Raw genomic sequence first — 13,113 nt, 5'->3', positions numbered from 1 at the left:
CAGGGCTTGACATTAACCTGTTCATCCACTTGTCCTTCAGACAAGGTGACTAAAATATGTTGTGTTGTTTGATGCAAGAAACCACTTTACAAAATAAAATGCATTATTATTCCTATACCATATTACAGAGAATCAGACAAATTATGCTACCCTCTACCTATTGGCTACTTAGCTTATTCAAACATTTCTCAAAATACAACACTGCCCCTTTAAGACAAAAAAAGCTCAACCTGACTTGCTTTTCAAACAAATGTACATGAAATAATCACTCCCCTACTGCTGACTACAAATGATCTATAACTGGACTAATAACTCACTAACTAGCACAGGATATGAACAAAATGTGCAGAGGTGGCTACATGCAGCGCTTGCTTTGATCTCAAAACAAGCGCATCTACTCACGACCACAGCTGTAAACACAGTTCAGTTCAAAGTAAATGGCACCGATCTATTTGCATATAGGCCTACTGCAGCACTGATTGGCTATGCCAACAGGGCAACGATCCTAAGCACACAGCCAAGGCAACGCAGGAGTGGCTTCGGGACAAGTCTCTGAATGTCCTTGAGTGGCCCAGCCAGAGCCCGGACTTGAACCCGATCGAACATCTCCGGAGAGACCTGAAAATGGCTGTGCAGCGACGCTCCCCATCCAACCTGACAAGAGCTTGAGAGGATCTGCAGAGAGGAACGGGAGAAACTCCCCAAGTACACAGGTGTGCCAAACTTGTAGCGTCATACCCAAGAAGACTTGAGGCTGTAATCGCTGCCAAAGTACTGAGTAGAAGGTCTGAATACTTATGTAACTGTGATTTCAGTTTATTTTTAATACGTTTGCAAACATTTCTAAAAAGCTGTTTTAGCTTTGTCATTATGGGTTATTGTGTGTAGACTGATGAGGAAATGTATTTTTTAAATCCATTTTAGAACAAGGCTCTAACTTTCCGAATGCACTATATACAAAAGTATGTTAAATAGATTTACAGAAAATTGTCCAGGTGCCTACAAAGAGATCCATATCTAACCAACAAGGGTCATCAACACACGTTTACTTTTGCAGAGCATGTTGAGGTGTGTTCACGGTTCAAACTAAAGACAAATTATTTTTAAAGAATTTTATTTCTTATGTTGCAAGTGCTATACAAGAGTGATTATTCTGTTTCCAACTAAACTGATTACATTTTATCAAGTTACAACTTAAACATTCGGCACATATGCATAGAGGGTACACTTTGGAAAACCATATACATTTATCTTTTAGAAAGAACCCAAACTTGCAAATATTTTTTTGAAGTCAATTTGATTTTACAAAAACACTTTTTTCCATGACAAAATGTAACCTACACACCTAACAAAGTGCAACTGCACAATCAAATTACTGTACAATCCTCCATGATTCAGACACCCATTTCTTTGGATAATACCTTTTAAACCATGCAAATGATAAATGACAGCTTACTCTTCCCTAAGCTATATTACACGTTCATTGATGATATTCTTTCATTTTGACTTGAATATTAGGCAAGTTAGCTGGAGAGTGTTACATCATAGGACTAACTTATGTCCATTACACCACATTGTGGTGCCATGGTACAGTAGCAGTTAAAACTATGGACTGGATAATAGAGGTAAAAAATTAAGATAATTGTGGTGACTAGAGCAAATCTGAGTTGCTGGACTGGAGACTAAGAGGAGGAAAGTATAAAATAAAAAGGAGGCGCAGATAAAGGAAACAGATTGAGACAACGGAATGGTGCAAAAAAAAGTGAGGGAATGAGGGAAGAAAAAAATGAGGGAATAAGAAGAATGGCATTCATGTGTTCTAAGAACACATTTTGCGTACAAGGAGAACAATGAATGGGTAGCATAGGCTGCGTTTACACAGGCAGCCCAATTCTGATATTTTTCCCACTAATTGGTCTTTTGACCAATCACAGATCTTTCACATCAAATATTTTTCAGCGCTGATCTGATTAGTCAAAAAGACACATTTTTGAAAAAATATCAGAATTGGGCTACCTGTGTAAACGCAGCCATACTGTTGTACATCTAGGCCGAGGGAATACCTCAGGGTATGCATGCCCACTCGTTTTCATTTTGGTGCTAATTACATTCTGTACATTAGCCAAAACACAGTCTCTGCTTCAGATGACCTTGCCTACTACGACGGAAGAGCCAGGTATCCAGTCGCAGATCTAGATGGGAGGAAATCATGTTGTTTTCTAATGAATACGCCTTGGGATTGGTTACGATGAACTACATTGTGTTTGCAATGCATACATAGAACATCTCTTAAATGAAAGAAATTTGCTGTCAATTCTATGAAACTCACTCCATGTTGCTCTTCAGCTGGTGGACGGTACGCTTGTCCAGGTAGCGGCAGAAGAGTGTGAGAAGGTTCGAGGGTAGGAGGAGGGGCTCCACCAGAGCACTCTGGGATAGCTGCGATGCCACCAGGAAGACTGTGTCTGTCCTGGAGATAAAGATGACAAATGGTCAATATGAACAAGGGGCAAGGACCATGTACAGACACGCTTAACTGTAGCCTACGAGTAGGTCTATTTACAACTTAGGAGCAGTGTTGCATATGGACAAATATATTGCTAGGGATGAAGGCAGTCGTACCAGGTTTCAAAGTCACCAATGCTGGGCTCCAGAGGAATGTCAGAGGACAGTAGCCTCTCTCCTTGGGACAGAAGGGCATAGAGTAAGGAGAGCCCAAACTGAAAGGTAAAACAGGAGAATGATGAACAAGACATCAGGGCAGCGCAACACACAAGAGTAAAATATTGGAAAGTCAAATATTGTAGCCTAGCATACCATGCTTTGTATGTGAGAAAGTGAAAAGCATAACAAACCTTGCTTTGGCACACAAGTGAGAGGCACATGCTGCTATCGCTGGAGTCGGGCAGTGATGCCGTAAAGTCTTTGAGGACCCCAATGAGCTGACTGAAGGTCATGCCTCCGATCACAGTTCGAAGAGACGGGTACAAAACCGGAAGAGACTGCAGGGTTGTGTGGAACACCACGGTCGTGTGGAAGTGAGTTTGGATTATTCTTCAGTCAAGAAGGCAGCATTTCATACAAATATCAACAGGGCCATGTTCAGTAGGCAAAACTAAAATAACTGACTTGATTCCTTACTCTAGTCAGAGGTCAAGTCAGAAGCATGTTTGTTCTACATAATGTATTTCTATCTGAACGTTCCACAACCCTATGTAACGCGGTGCCATACACCATAACAAATGTTTTTTTATTAAATTTTTAACTGACCTCATCTGAGTCTCTGCTCATGAGTACGGGCAGGTGTGATGTCACCATGCTTAAGACTTTCAGCGCAGCGTCATGGGACAGGAAGGGGAGGAGCCGAGCCAGTAACCGCTTTCCTTTGGACACCAGGAGACATGGCAGAAATTCTTCCCCTGCTTCTCTAGGGTGAAATATATGACAAGTACTTGACAAGTGATGCATCACTGTATAACATAAGAATAATTTCTGAGTAAATCTGAATAGGTTTAAAGAACATTTCATAATGGACGCAGGGATTACTTTTTGAATTTGGTGTTTAGAGTAGACCAGTGCCTTCAGAAAGTATTCATACCCCTGGACTTATTCCACATTTTGTGTTCCAGCATGAATTCAAAATGGATGAGGAAAAAAATTCTACCTCATAATGACAAAGTGAAAACATGTTTTTAGAAGGGGGAGGTGGGGCGCAACTCAATATTAATAAGGTGTTCTTAATGTTTTGCACACTCAGTGTATAGACAGGTGTTTCTAAATCATGTCCAAACAATTGACCACAGTTGGACTCCAATCAGGTGGACTCCCTGCCATCAGAACAGCCTCAATTCGTCAGGGCATGGAATCTACAAGCATTCCGCAGGGATGCTGGCTCATGTTGACTCCAATCCTTCCCACAGTTGAGTCAAGTTGGCTGGATGTCCTTTGGGTGGTGGACCATTCTTGATACACACGGGAAACTGTTGAGCGTGAAAAACCCAGCAGCGTTGCAGTTCTTGACACAAACCGGTGTGCCTGGCACCTACAACCATACCCCGTTCAAAGGCACTTAAATATTTTGTCTTGCCCATTCACCCTCTGAATGGCACACATACACAAGCCATGTCTCCATTTCCTCAAGGCTTAAATATCCTTCTTTAACTTGTCTCCTCCCCTTCATCTACACTGATTAAAGTGGATTTAACAAGTGACATCAATAAGGGATCATAGCTTTCACCTGGATTCACCTGGTGAGTCTGTCATGGAAAGACCAGGTGTCCTTAATGTTTTGTACAATCAGTGTATAAGGTCCCACAGTTGACAGTGCATGTAAGAGCAGAAACTATCCCATAGCTGTCAGTAGATCTCCGATATATAATTGTGATGAGGCATTTATCAGGGGAAGGGTATAAAACAATTTCTAGAGTGTTGAAAGTTTCCAAGAGCACAGTGGTCTCCATCAATGTGAAAAGATATGGAACTACCCAGACTCTGCCTAGAGCTGGCTGTCTGACCAAACTGAGCAACCAGGCAAGAAGGACCTTGGTCAAGGAGGTGACCAAGAACCCAATGACCACTGACAGAACTACAGAGTTTCTTGGCTGAGATCGGAAAACCTGTCAGAAGGGAAACAGTCTCTACAGCACTTCACCAATCTGGGCTTTATGGGAGAGTGGCCAGTCTGAAGCCACTCTTGAGAAAATGGCACATGACAATATGCCTGGAGTTCGCAAAACGGCACGTGAAAGACAGATCATAAGGTCTGATGAGACAAATTGAACTCTTTGGCCGGAATTTTTAAAACGCCATGTCTGGAGAAAACCAGGCACAGCTCATCACCCGTCTAACACCATCCCTACCGTGAAGCATGGTGGTGGCAGCATCATGCTATGGGGATGCTTTTCAGCGGCAGGGACTGAGAGACTGGTAAAGATAGAGGAAACATTGAATGGAGCCAAATCCTTGATGAGAACCTGCTTCCGAGTGCAAACGACAGACTGGGACAAAGATTTATAGTCCAACAGGACAATGACCCAAAGCATACAGCCAAAGCAATGCTGGAATGGCTTTAGAACAAGAATGTGATAGTCCTTGAGTGGCCCAGCCAAAGCACAGACTTGAATCCCATTGAAAATCTGTGGAAAGACTTGATTGCTGTTCACCACTGCTCCCCATCTAACAGAGCTTGAGAAAATCTGCAAGGAAGAATGGGAGAAAATACCAAAATCCAGATGTGCAAAGCTGAGACACACCCAAGAAAACTCAAATCTGTCATCTCCACCAAAGGTGATCCTACAAAGTGTAAAGACTTATGTAAATGCCATTTCGGCATTTCATTTTCAATAAATTTGCAAACATTTCTAAAAACATGTTTTTTCACTTTGTCATTATGGGGTAGTGTGTGTAGATGGGTGAGAAAACAAATCTATTTAATCCATGTTGAATTCAGACTAACAAAATGTGGAATAAGTCAAGAGGTATGAATACTTTCTGAAGGAACTGCAGCTCAAGGTGACTTGATACAACTGGCAGAGAGCAGGACTCACAGGTCAGGATGCTGTAGCTGGGAGTAGATGTACTCCACTTTTATCCCAGTTTTCTCCATCAGCCTCTTCTCCTCACCCTCCCCCAGCACCTGTGCCTTCATCCTCTGCCCCTCTTCTACCTCTAGCAGCACCATGAACAACTACAGGAGACAGTGGGGGGGATTTAATATCCTACATATTAACAGCCAAGTTTTTTGCATGTCAAAATGATTCACTTTGGAAACCACCACCACATCCTACAAGATGGCATATTGACATTAAATTAGTGGTTCACTTTTTTTAAACCAAATCTCTATTTATGTGAATGGCATGTTATAGAAGTGTCCAGACACTTATTTTGCGATTTTTCACTTACCGCACCAGCAATATACTTTCTCAGTGTTGGGGCCAAGGATAAACATGAACAAAGGCTCAAAAAAAAAAAAAAATCGTACTTTTAGAAATGTCAAAGCTTTCTTGTATCACCACAATGGGAACGAGAAAGCCAACAAAATGCAATAACGTTGCGGATCAAGTTCGGAATTACATAATTTCATGTGTACAACATTAAAGACATGCATCAATATACGGAGAGCTTTGCCGTTTCTAAAAGGACACATTTGGGTTTGTTTGGCATGTTTATCTGTGTCCCCCATAATGCAGAACAAGCAACGAGGAAGTCTTATTGCTGGTGCGGTAAGTTTCTCAAAACTAAATGAAATCGCAAAAGAAAGTGTCGGACACTTCTAGAACATGACATATTTATTTATACATTAAAAACTTTTTTTGGGGGGGTTAAAATAAAGTCAAACTCCTTTAACATGCCATTTTCTGTACTTTACCTTTTCTATTTTCTTTAGGATGTCCAATCGCTGTTGCCTGATGTCTTTTAGTTCCTGTTGGAAGAGACCATTCAGAGAAAGCGCAATTGCAGTTTAACTGTTGTACATTCTTCAAAATGGTGTTTCAAAAAGTGCCCAAAGCATGTCCTCTTCTCACCTCGTGTGGACAGTGGGCTGCAACGGCATTGATCGCTCGTCGAGGAGAGAAACACGTTGACACCGCGACCTGGCCTAGGGAACCCTCGATGTGCACCACTGAAAGAGCAACAGCATCACTCGGGTTAAGGAAAATGCAAACATTCAGCAGTATAAAAACAATGACCATTTCCAAAGTACACTTCAGCACCATGCACAGATGACGACAAGTGCATGTGGGGTATATGGAGAAACCTGGTGTGTATGAGTCCATCTTGGTGACGTAGGGGGTGGTGAGTTTGGGCGGCTCCCTTTTGCCCCTCATGCCCAACTCCTCCTCTGCCAGCTTGGCCTCCATTCGCCGATAGTACTCCTACAGCACAATGTGAGAGTAGAGCCATCATGTAACAGCCCTTTCTGGAAAACATTTCAAAATTAAACTGTGGTTACGGTATAAAAGAGAGAACATGCAGAAGGATAGCTGTGGGGGTTTTAGAAGAGAATTGGATACAAAGTTATTGGAAGAGAATGTGGAACTAAAATGCCATTGGGAGGAGTATGTGGGGAACTAAAATCCTATTTCGGAGAGTGTGGGGAACTAAATCCTATCGGAGGTTGAAGGTTAAAGACAACAAAGAATGAGAGGAGTGAGATGTGCCAGCCAACCTACAGTACCTGGTAGTAGTAGTCGTCCAGGTGGGGATTCTCGCTTTGGAGCTGAATCATCTGTAGTCTGATGATCCACTCTTTCTCTTTGGCAGACATGAGGTTACAGTAGGGGTCCCAGCTGTCTGGTTTTCTAGAGTGGGAGCAACATGTCATTATAAGTCTCTATTATCAAATCTTTTATATCAAAAAGAAGGAGTCCCTTCGAATTCCTTTGGGGCAGGTTTATGGGAGACCGAGCAGGGTTGGGCCAATTCTGAATTAAGTTGCAAATTGCTCTAATTCCCATTCAATTCTTGAATTTACCACACCCCACAGGAACCTGAATTGGAATTAAAAGGAAGTAGAATTTAATTCAATGAAATTCAAAACGGCCTAATTTATTCAATACATCACTATATTTTTTTATTTTTATTTATTTATTTATTTATTTTTTTTGGTCATTTAGCAGACGCTCTTATCCAGAGCGACTTACAGGAGCAATTAGGGTTAAGTGCCTTGCTCAAGGGCACATCGACAGATTTTTCACCTAGTCGGCTCGGGGATTAGAACCAGCAACCTTTCGGTTACTGGCACAACGCTCTTACCCACTACGCTACCTGCCGCCCTACTATACACATTTGTATTTTGACATTTGGTGACCAATACTACGTAAAACATTTCATTTATAGACATTCTCCTAAAACAAGTTAAATCATTACAGTAGTCTAGAAATATTCTAAGATCTCTATAAAAATTCATAATTCACCTACATATTATTAAATATGAAGGAAAATACAATTCCCAGAATGCATCAAAAACTCCAGAATTGAAGGGAACAACCGAATATCATGACAAAAATACAAACATACTGTTTGACATCCGAGTTGCAATCAAGCTAATATATTTGAAATGGTATCTGTATTATTTGCATTAATAAGGGGCAGATGCTTTTGGTAAAAAAATTGTCAAAGGAATGAGAATTTCATGAGTCATAAAGTTTAATCAAAATTCTGCTTCCTGAGTGGTGTCCAATTCATGCATTGAATTAAGTTCCGAATTGACCCCAACCCTGACACAGACTAAAGCCCCATTTGGACAGGACTAATATTACTAGAGAACAGCGGTTACGTAATTGTTACCCCAGCATGTGCGTTATTCCAGAGCACGATTCACACGGGACTCGTTTTTCCAAACGTCCCCCTGTAATTCTTTATTTCGACTCATGACGGAAGCCTGGAGGTTTTTATTCTAGGTGTGTCTAGACGATAATGGGCTACACTGATAACTTGTGCTTGGCTGCCAAATGTAAAGGTGTCCCCATAATATTTAAAATTGTGTGATCATAATCATTAGGGCCATTTTAGCGATCCATGGTAGACATCCCTCATTATAAAAATGCCCTCCATCCTGCTGATGTGAGCATCTGAACAGTGAATTTGCACACAATACTTATTTAAGGATGAGAAAGTGAACTTGCCATTTCCAAAAAGTTTAGCTCAGTGGAGAGTCAGGGATGCCCTGCTTTGCGAACCATTGCCTTCATCAACAGCCAGGGTTTCATTAAATAGGCATGGGCACAATACATTTTTATTGCACATTTAGGCCTTAATAAACTGACGCATTTGGCGATGTTAAATTTCAATACATTGGCACAAAACGTATTAACAAACGTATTCACTGGTAAAGTCGATAATGCAGGCCATTCATAAGCAATATATGCGCAGCACTTTGTTTTAAGAATCAATATATCAAATCAGTTCTTATTTTCTTGTTCAAACTGTGAGCAACACCTGTCAAACTCTAATGTCTCAGAAAACACTGGGACGTTGATACGCTCAGGACTAGTATTAGAGGACTTTGCAGAAAAACAGTAGGTTATTCTGGGGGGAATTGTTTCTCTCCCGCCATGTAAAAATGACTGACATGGTAGATTCGCACGGGATTGAAATTAAGATGTGTTTTACGCTCGTGCACATAATTACATTACACGACCTCCCCTAGTAAAATGAATACCGTCCGAATAGGGCTCAAGCATATCCTGTCCTAAAAAGCTAGCACAATAGAGAATCTCCATTGAAAGTGCTTTTTAGTCCAGGAATATAGTCTGGGAAATAAGAGGTTAGTGTTTAAACTAATGCATCCAAGAAGCAACACGTTTGCAGCAATATTAAGAGCAGCCAGGTTGAATATGATAAGAGTTTATTCGATCTCTAGACAAAACTCACTCAATAATATCAAATATAAGTAAACTTAAAATAAGTAGAAGCACATGCCACACCTTTGGGATCTCGGTTGCCTTTGACTCAACAGTCGTCTGTGTTGGGGGTGAAGCTGTGTCACGGGACCAGGGAACCTGTGGGGGAGAGACATAAGTAACAACTATATGTCAAACCATATTTATCTCTAAGAAGCTGCAGTAGAATTATAAGCCATTTGATAAAATAATGTGATCACATTGTCTCTGACCACAATCTGATGAGCGAAAAAAGAACCAGAGCAGGTGTCCCCAACTCTTGTCCTTGTAGGTTCTTCACTCAGAAAGGTTTGGAACAAAATTTTAATACGACACAGACCTGAATCGCTGCACACGATTTGACGAGGGGCTGTAGAAGGGAGAGGGTCTTGGAGAGTTTGCACCAAAGCGAAGCTGCATCATCTTTGGGGTCAGAGGTTGAGGGGTGGAGGGGCAGGGACGTGGTGAGGGCGAGAGGAAGCCCCCAGTCTGAGCGAACAGAACGTCTCCATTACAACTCAAACCAACAGAACTAAAGAATTACATCTCCCTACATGCTTCTGGTATGCACAGATACATTAACAAATTCATACCAATTGTGAGCAGATTATTTCGAAATGTACACAATAGGGGAAATATTGATGCGAAGGCAGGAACCTGGTTATAATGCTGTTGTGGGGTGAAAGGTCGCTGGGAGACGATGGGAGAGCTGGGCATCATGGTATTAATCTGCAAGAGGAGAAGTTAAACAAATGTACATTTGTCGTCGGCCATAGACTGGGCAGTGTGTTCCATAGTCTTTCAACAAAAATGTGCCAAAGATTCAGGCCAACTTCCCAGCAATTGACCATCTTTGGCCATCTCCCCCTTGTGCCCAAGTCTTAAGACAACTACTCCACCAGTCAATTACCTGAGATGGGCATCTTTGCCCAAATGGTCTGTTTAAGTATGACCCTCTTGGGCCCCCTCTCCTCCCACTGGAGTTGGAGAATGGGTAGTGAGAATCCAGGTAGTTCGGTCCTCTGCCAGGGGCATGACTGTCCATCACACACACAATGGCCGGGTCCTGTCGAAAGACAGAACACCCAAATGTGCCAAACGAACCATTAGAGTCTAATGCTACTAAACATGCCATAATCCTTCATTTTCGGTATCAGATTTATTTGAAAAAGTGGTAATATACTGTATTGTTAGTCTTCCACATGTAATGCCCACTACCTGTAATACTGATCCAGAAGTGTGTCTGGTTTTCTCATAAGATTGTAGCATCCACTGTGTGAGAAAAGAGCAGAGTAGGTCAAACGACAGTAAATATATTTTGTCATCAGAATGGGGTTGTGACAAATGACACTCACAGCATCTGGATCATCCCAGTAGGAGACACTCCCAACATCCACTATAGCGCTGTCCAAGCTCTGAGGAAATAATAACAAACATAAATGGTAATGTGTAAACTAGAAACCCTAGAATAAAATGGTTGAATGAGGACACGTTTTGCAATAGAAAACAAAAACGTGTCTTATTGGACAAGTTCAAGTATTACATCCCGTTTCAAAACATTTTCTTCCTACTAGACACAACTGACCTCTCAAGAGTAGTGACTCACCTGCAAACTCGGTCGCCCCTCCACAGTCCTCACCACAGCTGGGTCTTCAAACATCTGCGCCATGGCCTGACCTCCTCTCTGTCCCCTTCCGCGTCCCCGTAGGCCCGGAGGGCCCTGGACCCGGAGTTGTGGCCTGGCCCTGGGAGAGAAGGAGGGGGAGCTGGGGGAGAGGGATGGCAAGGCAGGTGGGGCAGGTGGCTGTGCTCCAAATTGGAGCAGAGGGTTGGTGGGATCCCCTTCTGTTTCCCCCACTCCTGTATCCATATCTAGAGAGGCCCATTGTAAAACATTTAAAAATAATCATTTACGTCATACCTGAATCTATTTAGCTTTATTCTTGGCACTTGCTGTCACCTCTAAAAAGCCGTTGTGGGAGGTTACTAAGCTAACATATGGAATTGTTTAAAGATAGTCATACCATGGATAATTTAGCCATTAGATTTTTAGGACCCCTTTAGGTATATTTTTTATTACTACTATAGCCCATAGATACGCATTGAATAACATTCATAAATGGCAAAAAAAAGACAGACAAAATTAATCATAAGGAATAAGGTTTTGAAGTGTTTGTCCTATATCTAGGAGATAAGAAAGCTCAGGAAATATTTTTGTTTATTTGGACACATTTAACCCCTTATTTTTGTTGGCACAAAATGACCTCCATACTTCCATTGGTTTGTATGGGTTACTTTCTGCGGAGTATCTTGACACTTGTGGGGGTCATAGAACACCATCGTGTTCGTGAGTCTTCCCTTTCCATAGAGAGGTAATAGTAATAATAGTTTTTAGGCCAACCCGTTCGGACTCTACAGACGTTTTCGTGAGAAGACCGATTTTCAGGATGTCTCATGGTCTGACAAACACAGCTGTAGCGCGGCCCTTTCCACCGCATATGCGGAAGGCCGACATAAGCAGGTGGGGAAGATTGAGATGCTTAAATAGCTTAAATTGACAGATTTTGATGTGGATTGTTTTATTATGTTACTTATATTGATGCATTGGTGCGTCAGTACTCTTCCTTTAAAACAGTTTAAAAAACATACATACCCATTCCAAACGTCTCATCGTTGTAGATATCTATTTCCTCATCCTCCTCTGCCATTTCTGCCAAACCACACTCGTCCATGCCTGCCCCCCCTTCTTCATCGCTCCATTGGCCTCCGTTCTCGGGCCACTGAGGTTGAGAGACTGTGGTTTCAGTCTCCTGAAAGAAGGTACATAGGGAGGAAAATACAAGGGTGACATCTGCTGTCGATACTACCGCAATTGAATAACTTCACATGCAATTTAGAATTAACTAGACTCGATTGCTACAACAACTTTGATGTATGACCATTCGCGTGTATTCGACGCATGTGATGCAGCACGTGTAGACTAGATGTTTTGAGAATGATGAAAGGTTTATTTGTTTTGAGAATGATGAAAGGTTTAGCCGAATGTGTATCTCAGCTTTGCACATGAAGAAGCGCAAAAACGGTCAACTTACTTGTTGTTCTGAGTCACTCATTGAATATTTTCGGAAAATATTACACTTCTACGCATCGGTTTACCTTTCTCTTTTTAGACGTCTTTGCATGGTCATTACCGTTTTAAATGACCACACCTGTCGGGGGCGGGGCATCTGAAAGAAAATATACATGCGCATTCCCTCTGTGAATTAGAAAACGCATTTTTGCATGCAAGAGCCATAATTATGCTGTAGCTTGAAATACTACTGGTGATAAGCATGTTAACAACAGTCAGATCAAAATGAAAATAATGTTACTTTGCTTGTTTCTACATGCAAAGTAGAATGGATTTGTATTTATTGAAACGGGAATAAATTCACTCAACTCCAAAGTCAGGGCAGAACAAAATGGTGTTTATTTTACTCTTTGGTATTCTTTATACATAATTGCATAGCACAATGGTGAAAAACATTGTTAAATCTTTGGCACTACAACAACTGCGATTCATGGTAGCCTACATTTCTCAATATATCAATATATAAATGCAATAGCAGTGATAATTATACTTTGCAATGTAAAGCAAATATATTAAATGGGATTTTAATAAAAATCCTTCATCAAAATGTTCATAAAAAGTTTCCATTCGATACCATCAAAAATGTAAATTTCAATAATT

At 41.3% G+C, this 13,113-nt stretch overlaps 1 protein-coding gene across 2 annotated transcripts; it reads right to left on the bottom strand.

The window, feature by feature from the left end:
- Positions 1-1,097: 1,097 nt before the first annotated feature.
- Positions 1,098-12,566, bottom strand: patl2 (PAT1 homolog 2). Of its 2 annotated transcripts, none has more exons than XM_041899623.2 (19): positions 12,476-12,566; positions 12,037-12,193; positions 10,990-11,255; positions 10,739-10,798; positions 10,602-10,655; positions 10,294-10,449; positions 10,041-10,112; positions 9,724-9,872; positions 9,429-9,503; positions 7,178-7,301; positions 6,758-6,875; positions 6,525-6,622; positions 6,368-6,421; positions 5,547-5,686; positions 3,271-3,427; positions 2,856-3,002; positions 2,623-2,720; positions 2,330-2,470; positions 1,098-2,192 (listed from the first exon to the last, which is right to left on the bottom strand). In XM_041899623.2, the coding sequence occupies exons 1-19, from the start codon at positions 12,494-12,496 to the stop codon at positions 2,159-2,161; spliced, it is 2,121 nt and encodes a 706-aa protein (XP_041755557.1). In that variant the 5' UTR covers positions 12,497-12,566; the 3' UTR covers positions 1,098-2,158. The 2 variants fall into 2 exon arrangements, with proteins under 2 accessions (XP_041755557.1, XP_041755561.1); XM_041899627.2 differs by having other exon boundaries at positions 2,623-2,683.
- Positions 12,567-13,113: the final 547 nt, after the last annotated feature.

The sequence above is a fragment of the Coregonus clupeaformis genome, chromosome 1, assembly GCF_020615455.1.
Source record: "Coregonus clupeaformis isolate EN_2021a chromosome 1, ASM2061545v1, whole genome shotgun sequence".
NCBI classification, from domain to species: domain Eukaryota; kingdom Metazoa; phylum Chordata; class Actinopteri; order Salmoniformes; family Salmonidae; genus Coregonus; species Coregonus clupeaformis.
This window is presented reverse-complemented; position numbering and strand designations above follow the sequence as displayed.